The sequence below is a fragment of the Theropithecus gelada genome, chromosome 9 (assembly GCF_003255815.1).
Source record: "Theropithecus gelada isolate Dixy chromosome 9, Tgel_1.0, whole genome shotgun sequence".
Classification (NCBI taxonomy): Eukaryota; Metazoa; Chordata; class Mammalia; order Primates; family Cercopithecidae; genus Theropithecus; species Theropithecus gelada.
In genome coordinates, this window is record NC_037677.1 from 22,870,116 (window position 1) to 22,885,628 (window position 15,513).

The 15,513-nt window shown below is 35.7% G+C and overlaps 1 protein-coding gene across 2 annotated transcripts in view; it reads left to right on the forward strand.

Moving 5' to 3' along the window:
- The window catches only part of ANKRD26 (ankyrin repeat domain 26), a 94,992-nt gene that overhangs the window by 45,080 nt on the left and 34,399 nt on the right, over positions 1 to 15,513 (forward strand). Inside the window, exons 16-21 of one of the 2 annotated variants that reach the window (XM_025396982.1) lie at positions 1,864 to 1,934; positions 6,262 to 6,428; positions 8,677 to 8,829; positions 10,984 to 11,017; positions 11,611 to 11,752; positions 15,003 to 15,216. In XM_025396982.1, coding sequence (XP_025252767.1) covers positions 1,864 to 1,934; positions 6,262 to 6,428; positions 8,677 to 8,829; positions 10,984 to 11,017; positions 11,611 to 11,752; positions 15,003 to 15,216 — 781 coding nt within the window. The remainder of the gene's footprint in view (positions 1 to 1,863; positions 1,935 to 6,261; positions 6,429 to 8,676; positions 8,830 to 10,983; positions 11,018 to 11,610; positions 11,753 to 15,002; positions 15,217 to 15,513) is intronic. The other variant, XM_025396983.1, reaches the window with a different exon arrangement.

Genomic DNA, 15,513 nt, shown 5'->3' on the forward strand with positions numbered 1-15,513 from the left:
AAGCGTGAAGTAAACAACTTAAACAGTGCCTGTAGATTGTTTCACTTCTCATTTAATACCTTTTATAAAGTAATGAAGAGTCTAGTTCTCCAGGGACCCAGATATATACATGTATTCATTTAATAAAAATTCACTCTATATTGGGTACTGATATTCTATATCCTAAATATTTTTGGAAACATTCCCTCAGTTTAGGCCTACATTATTCTTGTTTTGCAATATTTTCTAATTCAGTTCCCTTTATTTATTCATATGCCCTTGAAATTCATCCTCCCCACAGTATTTAGGGTGATCTGTCTCCAATGCAAATAAGACCTTGAGTCCCTCTTAAAAACACAAATGTTCAAACATCTTAAGATTACATATAAGGCTTTCATCATCTGACTTCTGCCTAACTCTCCATCTTTAGCCCTTTCCCCTTTCTGCCCTTTTCTCTGGGATTACTCAACTGCTGGTGATGCTCTCCTCGGGTGCTTGTATTTTAGACAAATACGCTATCTGAGGCTTCTTTCTCTCTCTTGTTGCTGCCTTGCATGCTGTTACCCTTTCCTGCCCTTTACCCCTTTTAGTCTGGCTAACCTCACTTTTTAAGTCTCAACTCAGGCATGATCTCTAGAAAAGCCATCTTTGATACCTTTTATTTACTTTCTTGTTTTTTGTTTTGTTTTGTTTTGTTTTGTTGTGGTGGAATCTCACTGGAGTACAGCAGCATGATCTTGGCTCTCCGCAAACCTCCGCCTCCCAGGTTCAAGCGATTTTCCTAACTCAGCCTTCCAAGTAGCTGGGATCACAGGCACCCATCGCCAAGCCCAGCTCATTTTTGTATTTTTAGTAGACAGGGCGTTTCATCATGTTGGCCAGGCTGGTCTGGAACTCCTGGCCTCAAGTGATCCACCCGCCTTGGCCTCCCAGAGTGCTGGGATTACAGATGTGAGCCACCCGTGCTGTTCTTAATTACATTCTTTAAACCCCAGTGTTTAGCACTTAGCAGAAACTCAGTAAATAATTGTCAAGTAAAATAGATAAAGACTGTTTATACAAAGATAACTTGAAAGAATTGTCCCCGGCCGTCTGGGGAGCAAGGGCATAAACATATAAATAAAAAATTTACGGTTCAGATGGAAGAGATACAGTACAAAGATAAGGTACTAAGGCAGCCCCAAGGAAGGAGACACCTGTTTATCAGGGGGAAGATAGCTCTAATCAAGGAAGACTTCACATAACTCTCTTAGTCTTAAAAGATGAAAAGAAATTTGTCAAAATAGCAGAAAACGTTTCAGATGTAAGGAGCCTGATGTACAATGATAAAGATGTAAAAAGTAACAGTAATTTTGGAACTCATTAATAAAGAACAGCACTCTTTGTGTCTTGTTGGAAAGATACTGTTATAGAGAACATTTACAGTGTGACTTTATATATTCCTACTGTATCATAAAATTTTGTTTTATTTCTGACAGTTTAGCTCATTTACGTTGGGTGAATGAATTTGTGAGTGAATCTTTGAGACCTTTGTATGGGTTGAACCTATTGTCTGGTGTTGCTAGTCTCCCCAAGTGGTTTGTTGAGGTTTTGGATAATAGTTGAAGTTTTAATTAGATACTTCATTAAGCTGATACTTAGAAGTATTTCTTACTGAGAAGTAAATGTTCCACTAAAGATTAGGCTTCATTCAAACTTTTTGTGATTGCGCCACTGCACTCCAGCTAGGGTGACAGAGTAAGGCCCTGTCTCAAAAACAAATGGAAGAAAACCCTCTCAATTTATAAAATAAAAATAAATGTTATTTTCTATTTCTATAAAGACTATACCTTTTACCTAACTGTTCTAAGCAGTTTATTTAACTAAATATTTGGATTTTTTCAGCTGAACATGACTTAGAAGTGGCATCAGAAGAAGAGCAAGAAAGGGAAGAAAGTGAAACTCACCAGCCACAGGTATTATATATATTGTTTTAAATTTCTGTTGTAATATTGTTTTCTTTGCTGTAATGATGTAACATCGTTCAAATGAAATTACCTTTCAGACTAGCCTTTTAGAATCAATAGAACATTATTTAATATTTAGTATTAAAAACATTTAGACTAGTTAAAATATTCTTAGAATGTATCATAACCTATAGCTAATCTTTTGTTTTTTGTTTTGTTATAGTTAATCTTTACCCTTGGAATTGAAGCCAGAAATTTCCTGAGTATTGTTTCCTCTTTCATTTTTATAACTTCCTTATATGATAAAGATGGTAACATCAAATATTGAATCATATTATTAAACAATAGAAATTATGAACATTTTAACACTGATGGCCACTGAGTTGAATTCATCTTAAACGAGTAATCATTCCCAGTGGTTCAGGATTTACATTCTTATATTCCTGGTCACTAATTCCAAGGTTAAAGATTTATTCTGCCTTGTGATCTCTGTCAACTTCAGTGTCTACATTCAGGGAAAGAATGAGGTCAGAAAATCAACCCAGTTATTAAGAAAATCATTCCTTTCAGAATGGGATCTTTCCACTGTTAGGATATAAACAATAACTTTCTGATTATTTCAGTCTAGGAAATCAGTAAATATTACGGAATTTTTTTATCCACTATTAATGAACCTTAGAATATATAAGTATTGGACTTAAGCTGATAGCCTGTACAGATGCTTAACACCATATTATGGTATATAATTTCAATCAAAATGTAAGGATTTGCTTTTCTTTCTGATTGTTGTTTATTTTGGCTCCAAATAATTTAAAGTTTCCCTACTCTCCAGTTAGAAATCTTTAGAAAAAGTACTTAAATGCACTGTAGGGGCTCAGTATTTGAGGTATGGTAGGGTAAAATCTTTTTAAGTGAGGATGCCTTTGTAATGCTACAGATCATCTGCTAATTTATTTTTGGTAGATTTAACATGTAATGAATTAAGTTTAATCCAAAGGAACAGTGAAACACTTAACTTTGCTAGTTCATGCTCTTCTTCTATTTTAGGCTAAGGCAAATTAGTTTTTACTTCTTAGTTACTATTCCAGTGATTTGGGAGTAACTAAATGTAGATTAAGTTTAACAGTTAAATTTTAATTATTTCCTAATTGTTCTTTGTCCATACTTGATTACTCAAGGATAAAGTTATTTTAAAAACATGCACCCTGACAGAAAAGACACCTGAAAAACAAAACAAGCAAATTAATCTTTCACTTTCACATCTGCAAAAAATGTCTCAAGAACCAGAACTGAATAAAGAGTGTGATAGAGAGGATGTACCTGTATATTCAGGACGTCCTGGTGTGCAAAACAGTGAAGAAATGTCAACCAAACAAGGCAAATTAGAGTGGAAAAATAACTTAAAACTCATCACAAATGAGTTAAAGCAGAGCTGTGGTGAAACTTGTGAAAAATACAAAATTACTGCTTATCCTGGGGAAGAGCCACTACATGATAACTCTAAAGGAGGCGCAAACTTAAAGGAAGTACCCTCTTCTTTGACAAATAATATACTTGATAGTGATGAAAAAGATTCTCCTGTCTCTGTACTATACCAGGCATTGCCTGAACAAAAAGAACCCAGTCTCGAAAATGGCTTTTCATCTCCTTCATACTCTGGGTCCCCAGACTATGCCTGCCAGTCATATTCTAAGACTTACTTAAATGAAAATAAATTAGGCCATGGAAATGTTAACAAACCAGACACTGAACATGTTTTTAACACAGATGAGAATTTTTATAATGATAGAGAAAATAAAGTAAGAAACCCAGTAGTAGTTACAGGTGAAATGAAAGAAGAATTTGATATGCAAATGACAAAAAGTATGAACCAAAGTACCACTAATTGGAAATTAAACATCAGACGTGTGCCTCAGTCTAGTGATCCAAAAAGACCTTTTGATTTGATCTGCTCCAAAGAAATGAAGCATATGATTCAAATAAAAAGGCACAGGATTTCTGCTGGTACAGACGCTTATAAGAAAACAAAACCAATACAGAACTTGTTCCAGAAGCCATTGTATGATCATTGCAGTGCTCATAACTATAAAAGCACGGAACCTGAATTAGAAAATGTGAGGTCTTCTCTACCACATAGTGAGAGAACATCAAAAGTATCTCTAAAAGAAGAATTACAGCAAGATATGCAAAGGTTTAAAAATGAGATAGGCATGTTAAAAGTAGAGTTCCAGACTTTGGAGAAAGAAAAAGTCCAACTTCAGAAAGAGGTAGAGGTTTGCTTGCTGCTACTCTTTGTTTTTTTCTCTATCAATTATTTGATGCATTCTGATTTTCTGCTTTTGAAGAGCTCAAGTATAAAGTGGTGTTACCTAAATATGTAATTGTGTGTAGAAATAGATTATTTCTGCTAAGTAACAGGAGTTAAGGAAAACGTTCTCAAAATCTTTGTTCCTTAATCAACTTAAGAAGTCTATGAGTCTTCGCTCGTCTAAGTGACATATGGACTGGGAAACTAATTTAGCCATATACCATGTGACCTTGTGAACCAGTATAAGTGTAAAGGAAATTGCTTTATGAAAGGTAATAAGTGCTAGGGTTTTTTTCCCTATTGACTTAAAAATGAATTTCTTTTATTTAAACAACAACATGGCAATACAGTGGGAAAGAAGCAGTGACTGAGAAGAGATATAAAAATGTTTCTAGCCCTGAGTATTGTAACAAATATTCCCAGCCAAAGGGATCTTTTTAATGCGAGCTTATCTGTTTGACTCAAACTGTTAGAGTTTATAATTCCATTCTGATCACTTTAAAGATTTTTGACAACAAATACATACACTTTCACATATTTTTTAAATCACCAGTCAAATATTTCTGTTGAACCAGACCTTTACATTATGTTGTTTAATAAAGTATGATAAGTTTGGTCATGTATACCATATAAGTAGCATAAATCCTCAGCCAGCAATTTAGTATTTAACTCCAAAGTAGAAAGCTGAGTTCTGTACATTGAGTTTTAAAGATAAACAATAATCTGCAGATATTCTTCTTTTTCTTTCTTTCCTTTTTTTTTTTTTTGAGACAGAGTATCACTCTATTGCCCAGACTGGAGTGCAATGGCATGATCTTAGCTCACTGCAACCTCCACCTCCCGGGTTCAAGCCATTCTCCTGCCTCAGCCTCCTGAGTAGCTGAGATTACAGGCGTGCACCACCACACCCAGCTAATTTTTGTACTTTAGTAGAGACCGGGTTTCACCATGTTGGCCAGGCTGGTGTTAAACTCCTGACCTCATGATCTGCCTTCCTTGGCCTCCCAAAGTGCTGGGATTACAGCGTGAGCCACTGCGCCTGGCCGATATTCTTCTTTAAAAGTAAAAGTAGATGAGGTTACCCACACCCTGCTATGGCTTTAAATTACTTTGCCAGTGTCACGCTTTTAATTCATCTGATTAATTTGATGAATTTATCTGGTAATTTATCTGATTCAGCATTATGGAGTTATATCATCTCTTTTGGTGCCATAAAATGCTAGATAATGCCACTTTAGGAGCTCTGGATGGATCATTTAATCTTTCTTGTTTTACTCCCATTATCAGTAGATAATGGGGCTAACTTAGATAATTAATACTTGTACTGTGTATCCTCCAACTATAAAATTTTATGGTTATTGAATGTGAAATTTGGGAAGCATCTCATTCTCCAGAATTCCCCACCAGCAACTCAGCACTTTCACTCTGTTCCTTATGTTGTGGCAAACTTTGGTTTCTGTGTTTTAGTGAGCACCTTCGCCTTGTTGATATATCCCAGGATCCAAATGAAAAAAAGAATTATAAAAGACACTGGGGAAAAGAATAGCTTAGTGCAGAAAGGGGAAAGATTCCTTTCTCTTCCTGGAGCAATGTCACATCCTCTAAATCTGGCTGCATAGTGTAAAATCCAGGTGGTAAAGGCAGAAGAAGATGCATCTTGTGTCTTTGTCCTTTTATTTCTCTGTTTCTGCCAGTAAAATGGAGTGAAAATTCATAGTAGATAGTGAAGATTGGATGGGAATAAAAGCACAAAATTAAGAAGAGTCCTTGAAATTTTGGAAAATTCTGTTTTACCCAAACAGAATGAAGCAGACTTTACAAAAATTTCATTAATAAAATTATAATAATAGCTGATGATTATATACCAATTATATATACAATGATCCCATTAAAGTAAGCAGGAAATATTTTTATTGGCTAAAGTTAACATAGTTAAACTGAGTCAAATGATAAACTCAGTGAAAACAGAGAAATTCTTTTTGTTGAATAAAGTAATAGCAATTCCTTAGTATCAAACTTTCATCGAAGGTTGAAGAAGAAAGGAAAAAACACAGAAATAGTGAAGTGGAAATATCAGCAAACATACATGATGGTGCTACTGATGATGATGAAGATGATGGATTAATTCAAGAAAGAAGGAGTGGAGAAACTGATCATCAGCAATTTCCCAGGAAGGAAAATAAAGAGTATGCTAGGTAAGCCGATAGCATATTTAACAGCAGATAATTGTTATTGTGCTATAAAACTAATTCTAATTTGGACTAATATTCATGATTAATGAATATTATACTTTTATTATACAAGGGATATGCAACCTTGTCTTGTAATTAGAAAAAGGCAAATTAACAAACATTGAGATACCAGTTGTTTCAGTCATATTGATATTTTATTTAAAAAATAATACCCAATGATGGCAAATGCGAGAAAAAAGGCATTCTCATACACTGTTGGTAAATGAAATTGGTAAATCCTTTCTGAAGCATAATTTAGTATGTATTAGAATTTCAAATATTTCCTATCTTTAACCTAACAGCTTCACTTCTGGGACTAGATTCTACAGGAAAATATGACTTATGTAAAAATGTACACACACAAGGACATTTATTATATATTATGTATAGTATACAGTAAGCCTATATGTAATATATATAACATGTTAAAGATAAATAATATGTATTTTAAGGATATTTATATAAACACATTACATATATACATATGTATGTTAAGGATATTTATTATAGTATCCCAAATGTTGGGCTCTCAAATTAATCTGAATTACAATCTGTGAATTCACCAGTGTTTGAGAAAGCCCTACACAGAGGGATCTGTAGTGCATGTAAACATTTCAGTATATTGGGTATTTTTAGGGGCTCACGGTCAACTCTTAACACGTGGGAAATTTCAGTCTCTGTAAATTATGTAGGTATATGATAGTGATATCCTTGTGCATGTTTTTAGACCATAAAAAAGTAGTTATGACTGGGCGCAGTGGCTCATGCCTGTAATCCCAGCACTTTGGGAGGCTGAGGCAGGTGGATCACTTGAGGTCAGAGTTCCGGACGAGCCTGGAAAACATGGTAAAACCCCATCTCTACTAAAAATACAAAATTAGGCAGGCGTGGTGGCAGGCGCCTGTAAACCCAACTACTGGGGAAGCTGAGGCAGGAGAATCGCTTGAACCTGGGAGGCAAAAGTTGCAGTGAGCCAAGATTGTGCCACTGCACTCCAAACTGGACACAGGGCGAGACTCCATCTCCAAAAGTAATAATAATAATAATTACAGATTTTCTGGTGGTAAATCTAACTAGGCTAAAAGTCTATAAAAGTTACCAAATTCTTTTCTTTTTTTGAGATGGAGTTTCACTCTTGTTGCCCAGGCTGGAGTGCAGTGGCGTGATCTCAGCTCACTACAACCTCTGTCTCCCGTGCTCAAGCAATTCACCTGCCTCAGCCACCCAAGTAGCTGGGATTACAGGCCCACGCCATCACACCAGACTAATTTTTTTGTATTTTTAGTAGAGATGGGGTTTCACCATCTTGGCCAGCTGGTCTTGAACTCCTGACCTCGTGATTCACCCGCCTCAGCCTACCAAAGTGCTGGGATTACAGGCATGCCTCCGTGCCCCACCCATTATTTTATTTTCAAACAAAATCATAACTAATCAGAATATTGTTATTTTGGAGCTGCATATAATGACATACAGGTATTCTAAAAGTAAGGGTTTTTTCCCCCACCCGGATATTTTCCTAATTTCTTCTTTCATGTTATATGTGTATCATTCTATTTTTAAAACTTTGTTTAAAAAAAAAAATTCATTTAAGTGAAACATTATATTTAAAAACAAAACCAAAAATATAGCCCAAATCTAATTGTTACTTCCATGTCTAAAGATCATTGCTTGTGAGCTCTAGCCTTTTACTGTAGCATTCAAGTTTAGTGTAGCATTCACCTCTCTCTAGTTTCTTTTTTTTCTTTCAAGTTCCTAGGAAACATCTAGACGCTGTGGGCCTAATCTCTGCTCACCTTCTATCTCTAAGTAGAATGGTTTTCTCTCACTTTTTTGTCTTGTGAACTCCTCTATTTTGTCTCTTCTGTTTTAAAACTGTCCTTATGCTCAGATGTACCTTTTCATATATTAACTCTTACATATCACATTTTATCATAATGGTATGATAAAATTATGGTTTTTGAAGCAGGGAATATACATTTCCTCTTATGTTGTTGGTAATTTGTGTTTTTTGAATTAGTGAATGAATTGAGGTGGAGGAAATGTTGGAATTTTATAAAAATTTTTTGTTTGTCAGAATTATTAGAAAACATTGGCTTTTTAATGGATTTTTAAATTTTTTTTATTCTTTTTTGTTCCTTAACTCTGTTTCTGCATTTTGTTTCTTTTTTTCTTTTTTCTTATCTAACTGTCACTTCCCATGGATTTTTTAAAGTAGTGGTCCTGCCTTGCAAATGAAGGAAGTAAAGAGAACTGCGAAAGAATCTGTGAATGCACCAGTGTTTGAGAAAGCCAGTTTACTAATTGGTGACCTGCTACAAGTGGATGATGACAGCAGTTTAAGTGAAATAGATGAGGACGAAGAAAGGTAAAATCTGTGATTTCTTTATTTCTCTATGGAGGAAGGTTAGTAATAATTTTTTTTCTGAAAATAGAATGATGTAGTCTCCCAAAGCTAGAGAATATCGACTGTTTCCATGCTGCCGAAAGATTAAGATGAGGACAACTTTGATAAGCAGCAGTTTCAATAAATGGTCACCATGGAGCCCTGACTGTAGTGGATGGGCTTTGACAGTGTTTGAGAGAACTTGGACTGAGAGGCAGTAGGTAAACGGGTGGTAACTGAAGAAGAATGTGGGATTCAAGGGAGCCTTCTTTCTTTTTTATTTTAAAACGTAAGCTTTTAGAGTATATTTACATGCTTTTGGGAGTGACCCAGTAGAGAAGGAAATGCTTATGAAATTTAGTTTTGTTTGCATGTCTAAGCCTCAAAAGCTTGATCCTTTATCTTTTAAAGATTTATAATAAACTAACTGTTCTTAGAACTTCTATTTATGTAGTTTTTTGCTGTATAAAAAGAGATTGTTCATTTAGAATTGTTTCAGAAATGGAATATTCTTATATAATTGAATGTGTTGATGACGATCTAAAAGTTAAACTATCGTATATGGATTTTAAAAAATTATCTAATAATAAACATGCAAACCATGTAGGTCATACTGAATTGAATTTAAATAATTCTTGGAATTGAAGATATCAGAGTACTTTTGACAATAGCATCATGAACAGCTATAATTTTGTAAGATCAGGCGTATTAACTTAATAGTTGTTTAGATTCTGGGGAGAAGGGGAGGATTTTGTTTATGTACCGTAGAAAATTAAACCATTGACAATCTATCACAGACTTATTTTTAGGTTATAAAGTTCTAAAATATTAAAAACCATGTTGCCTTATGCTAATAGTGTCATTGACATATATTGTATGCTCAATAAGAATTTTTTTTTCTTTTTTTTTCTTTTTGTCAGAGTCTTGTTCTGTTGCCCAGGCTGGAGTGCAGTGACATGATCTCAGCTCACTGCAACCTCCGTCTCTTGGGTTCAAGCAATTCTCATGCCTCAGCCTCCCAAGTAGCTGGGACTACAGGTGCACACCACCATGCCTGGCTATTTTTTGTATTTTTAGTAGAGACAGGGTTTTGCCATGTTGGCCAGGCTGGTCTTGAACTCCTGACCTCAAGTGATCTGCCCACCTTGGCCTCCCAAAGTGCTGGGATTACAGGCGTGAGGCACCATGCCCAGCTTCAGTAAGGATTTTTGAATGCATGAATAAAGAGTTGAGTAGATGAATGAATGAACGTTGATGAATTTCTTAGAAAAAATAAATGTTGAGCTTATTGAAAGTAGGTTTCCAAATTGGCTAGATATAAGGTCTTTTTATTTTAAAAATATTTACAAGATTAAAAAATTATTGTTTATAATTATAACCAGAAATAGAATGAAAATATAGATTCATCTGCTATCATATCACTTAAAACACTTGAAAATAAATATTACTTTCACAGCACAGCAAAATATGTTTCAGAGCTAGAATTTTTGGGTTTGAATTTTGGGTCTGCTACTGACCAGCAATATGTGCTTGGGCAAATTACTTGGCTTTTCTGTGCCTAGTTTCTTCCTTTATAAAATACCTAATATTTTATCAACCTCACAGAATTATTGTTAGGATTAAAATGAGTTTAACGTACAGTGCTTAGAATAATGCATAGTACCTGCATTGTGACTCCTGAAAAAAGCTAATATCGTCATTCAAAAAGGGTTTCCCTCATGTAAGGATGTTAGGTAATACATTCCAAATAGGTTTTAGTGCCGGTAAAAGCTTGTTTTTATTGAAAAGGTCAATACCAAAAAAAACCTGGTATATTTCTTTCTATTGAGTAACGCAAGTAACACTGTGTTTTCCTTTTGCTTTGACTGTCAGGAAGCTTGATCTAAATTTGTTTGTTATGATATTAGTATATTTTTCTTGTCCCTTACTTTTACTTTTTCTGTTTATGGTTCAATACCCCTTGTAGAAAGTTATTATCTTTTATATTACCTGTAAAAAATATTCCTGTGAACTTTATGAATAGGGTAAATAAATTACAAATGCAGAGCTTTTATTTAAAAAAACAATAATTTTAGATATTCCTTACATTTTACATATTTACTATTTGCCTGAAAGGTTTTTTTTTTTTTTTTTTAGGCCTAGTAAGAAAACATCTGATGAAAAGAACAAGGTACTGTAAAAAATAAATTATCAAAATTATTGTTTAAAAAAATACATTATAAAAGATAAAGTGGGCTGGGAACAGTGGCTCACACCTGTAATCCCAGCACTTTGGAAGGCTAAAGCAGGAGGATTGCTTGACTCCAGGAATTTGAGACCAGCCTAGGTAACATAGTGAGAGCCTTGTCTTTACAAAAATTAAGAAAAAATTAACCAGGCATGGTGAGCATGCCTGTAGTCCCAGCTCCTTGGGAGGCTGAGGTGAGAGGATTGGTTGAGCCCAGGAATTTGAAGCTGCAGTGAGCTATGATCACAATGCTACACTCCAGCCTGGGTGATAGAACAAGACCCGATGTCAAAAAAAAAAAAAAAAAAGAAATGAAAAAAAAAAACAGAGAATCTTTTGTTGTAAAGACATTTACTTTGAAAAACTGAATAAGAAGCACTAGCCGTTGATAATATATCCTTTTAACTAAAATCAGTTCTTTTAAAGAAATACCTGTGTTTTTGCTCATATAGAAAGATGGATAATTACCACTTCTGTATGTGCTATAAATATTTGGGGGACATTTTGAAACAGTGTTATTTATTTCAACCCCATAGGTCAAAAACCAAATACAGTCTATGGATGATGTTGATGACTTAACTCAGTCATCTGAAACAGCCTCAGAGGATTGTGAGCTGCCCCGCTCTAGTTACAAGAATTTTATGTTGCTCATTGAACAACTTGGAATGGAGTGTAAAGGTAGGCCCATTGCAGAAATTTAAGGCCTTTTTATGTATCCCACTGTAATGTATGCAAAGTAATAAAGTGAAATGTATGCACACTTAGCATACATTATGCTGTGTTTAATTGGTGGCTACAGTGCTGCCACTGTGCAAAGCTGAAGAGATCTTTATATAATATATTCTTGATATTATTCCTTTGTTAGCTGTGTTTTTTGCAGGGATTTTTTTTCTCCCAGTTTGTGGTTTGACTTTTCATTCTCTCTTTTTTTTTAAATTTTATTTTTTAATTGTTTTGTTGACTTTTCATTCTCTTAATGGTATCTTTTGAAGAGCAGAAGTTTTTAATTTTGATTAAGTCCAATTTATCTGTTTAATTATGGATTTTGCTTTTTGTATCGCACTTAAGAAGTCTTTGCTTAACACAGGGTCACAAAGATTTCCTCCTATGCTTTTTTTCTAGAAGTTTTATAGCTTTAGGTCTTTCTTTGGACAAAATCTCACTCTGTCACTCAGGCTGGAGTGCACTGTAACTGTAACCTCCACCTCCCAGGTTCAAGCAATTCTTGTGTCTCAGCCTCCTGAGTAACTGGGATTATAGGCGTGTGCCACCGTATCCAGGTTTTTTTGTTTGTTTTGGGGTTTTTTTTTGTGTTTTTTTGTTTGTTTATTGTGTGTGTTTGTTTTTTTGTTTTTTGGAATGGAGTCTCACTCTGTCACCCAGGCTGGAGTGCAGTGGCGCGATCTCGCCTCACTGCAAGCTCTGCCTCCTGGGTTCACTCTATTCTGCTGCCTCAGCCTCCCAAGTAGCTGGAAATACAGGCGCCCGCCACCAGGCCTGGCAAATTTTTTGTATTTTTAGTAGAGACGGGGTTTCACCGTTTTAGCCAGGATGTTCTTGATTTCCTGACCTTGTGGTCTGCCCGCCTTGGTCTCCCAAAGTGCTGGGATTACAGGCGTGAGCCACCCACTGTGCCCTGCCGGCTTTTTTGTATTTTTAATAGAGGCGGGATTTCATCATGTTGGCCAGGCTGGTCTCAAACTCCCAACCTCAAGTGATCCGCCCACCTTGGCCTCCCAGAGTGCTGGGATTACGGGCATGAGCCACCGTGCCCAGCCAGTTTTGGGTCTTATATTTAGGTCTGTGATCCATTTTGAGTTCCTATTTTTGTATGGATTGAAGTATGGATTCAAGTTCATCTTTTTGGATATGGACATGCAATTGTTCCAGCATCATACGTCAGAAAGGCTAGCCTTTTCCTACTGCATTTGCCATTGTGCCTTTGTCAAAAATAAGTTGACTGCATACATGTGGGTCTACTTCTCAACTCTATTGTGTTCCATTGATCTACAGATGCTCCTGAGTTTTATCTCAGGTTTTTGGTTTTTTGTTTTTTGGCTTATAGGCTATGACTCTTCGTTTTGCTATCTTAGTGGTTGCTTTAGGATTTATAGTATATGACTTGAACTTACCACAGTCTACCTTCATATAATATCATACCACATCATATATGTATAATTTTGTTATAGTTCTGGTATACAGTATAATTATAATAGTAGGCTTTCATTTTTTTCTCTCCTAGCCATATCCTTTCTGAATCTGTGGGATTATAGTTAATTTATTAAGTTTAGGAAGTTTTGGCCAATTTTTCTTCACTTTTTTTTTTTTTCTGTCTCTCTTCCTCCCTCTTTGGGGGCTTATATATTAGCTGCTTGGATTTTTTTCCATAGTTCATTGGTGTCTCAAAGTTATGAATCTTTTCTTTTGTGATGGTTCGTCTGTGTTTATTTCCATCTAATTTAGTTTTCATCTTTGACATTGTAATTTGCATCTCTACAAGTGCAATCTGGTTTTTAAAAAAATATCTTCCATGCCTCCACTTGTCTTCTTGAGCTTTATTTTGGGGTACAGTTGAATTCCATATAAACAGCTTGACTTTTTCCTATCTTGCTTCTATGATTTGGGCTAATTCCCCACTCCTGAGGCAATACCTTTCTGATTATTCATTGTCTTGAGAAGTATGAGTTTTTCCAGCCTGACTGTGGGAATGAATACTCTTCTTGGTGCTGTGGAAGCACCAGGCAGGATTTCCTCTCTTTTTTTAGGTGGTTTTTTCTTTGGTTTCAGGTAGTTTCCTGGCATACATGCACTGTTTATTACACTGCTCAATACCCAAGAGGGGATCTCTGGAGATCTGCAGGGTTCTTTCTCTGTATCTCTCATTCCTCTCTAGTGTCCTGTGATCTCTGTCTACTTTGCGTTTACCAGACTCTCAGCTTCATCACTTCAACTCAGGGAATTTGCTGGACTTTATGTCAGTTTTTCCTCCCCACGTCATGGCCTGGAAACTCTGAAGGCTGGGCTCTGGGCATTCATAAGACCATAAGACTTACTTCCTTTGTTTCTTTTCTTTTCTTTCTTTTTTTTTTTTTTTTTTGAGACAGAGTCTCACTCTGTCGCCCAGGCTGGAGTACAGTGGTGCAATCTCAGCTCACTGCAACCTCCGCCTCCTGGGTTCAAGCAATTCTCCTGCCTTAGCCTCCCAAGTAGCTGTGATTACAGGCACCTGCCACCACGCCCTGCTAATTTTTGTATTTTTAGTAGAGACAGGGTTTCACTATGTTGGCTAGACTGGTCTCGAACCCCTAGCCTCAAGGTGATCTGCTCACCTCACCTCCTAAAGTGTTGGGATTACAGGTGTGACCCACCATGCCCAGCCACTTCTTTTGTTTCTTGTCTGTCAGGGATCATTTTGTTCATTGCCTGAGTCCACTGTCTTGAAACTCATTGTTTCATGTATTTTGTCTGTTTTGTCTTTGTTCATTTCAGGAAAGAAGGAAAGTTAGTACTTGAAGCAGACTGCACTAGAGGCTCAGCACATACCACAGACTGGCTGGATGCTTTTCTTCCCCCTTTGCTGAACTGCTGCCTTCTCATCCTTCATTTCTCAGTGTAGCCACCTCTCCTTCAGGGAAATCTTACCTGGGCCCAGTATAGATCAAATTATCTTTTGTGGTCATAGAACTCTTGCTTCCTTACAGCATCTATCTGAATTCATAATTGTGACTTTTTTTGTCTTTCTTAACTATACTTTAAGCTAAGCAAGTGCAGAGGTCTTGTCTGTTTTATCTGCAGAGCTTAGTTTAATGTCTTCCACATTGTAGGCCCTCAGTATATAATTGGTCAGTGTCTTAATGAGTTACAGTGTATAGTGTGTTATATGCGAAAAGTACTCATATATTTCTGTCTTGTTTTCTCCCTGATACAGATTCTGTTAGCCTGTTGAAAATCCAGGATGCAGCTCTTTCATGTGAAAGATTATTAGAACTTAAAAAAAATCACTGTGAACTACTTACAGTAAAAATTAAAAAAATGGAAGATAAGGTTAATGTACTACAAAAGGAGCTATCTGAAACAAAAGAAATAAAATCACAGTTAGAGCATCAAAAAGTTGAATGGGAACGAGAACTGTGCTCTTTGAGGTATGATAGCCTAGTTTTAAAGAAATATTTAACTATTTGTACTAAGGATATATAGAATTCTTGTAATTGCTGACTTACCTTCTGGGGCTTAGCAGGGGAGAAAGCTTAGTCTTGTGGAGTGTGAAATTCTTGGAAATAATATAACTAGTTCTTAACTATGAACATCTACTAAATATATATTCTTTTAAATCACTTTAATGGCTATGTAGAAGTTTGTCATACAGAAGTCTCATTATTTATTTATTTATTTATTTATTTATTTTTTTTTTTTTTTTTTTTTTTTTTTTAGGGGGGTTC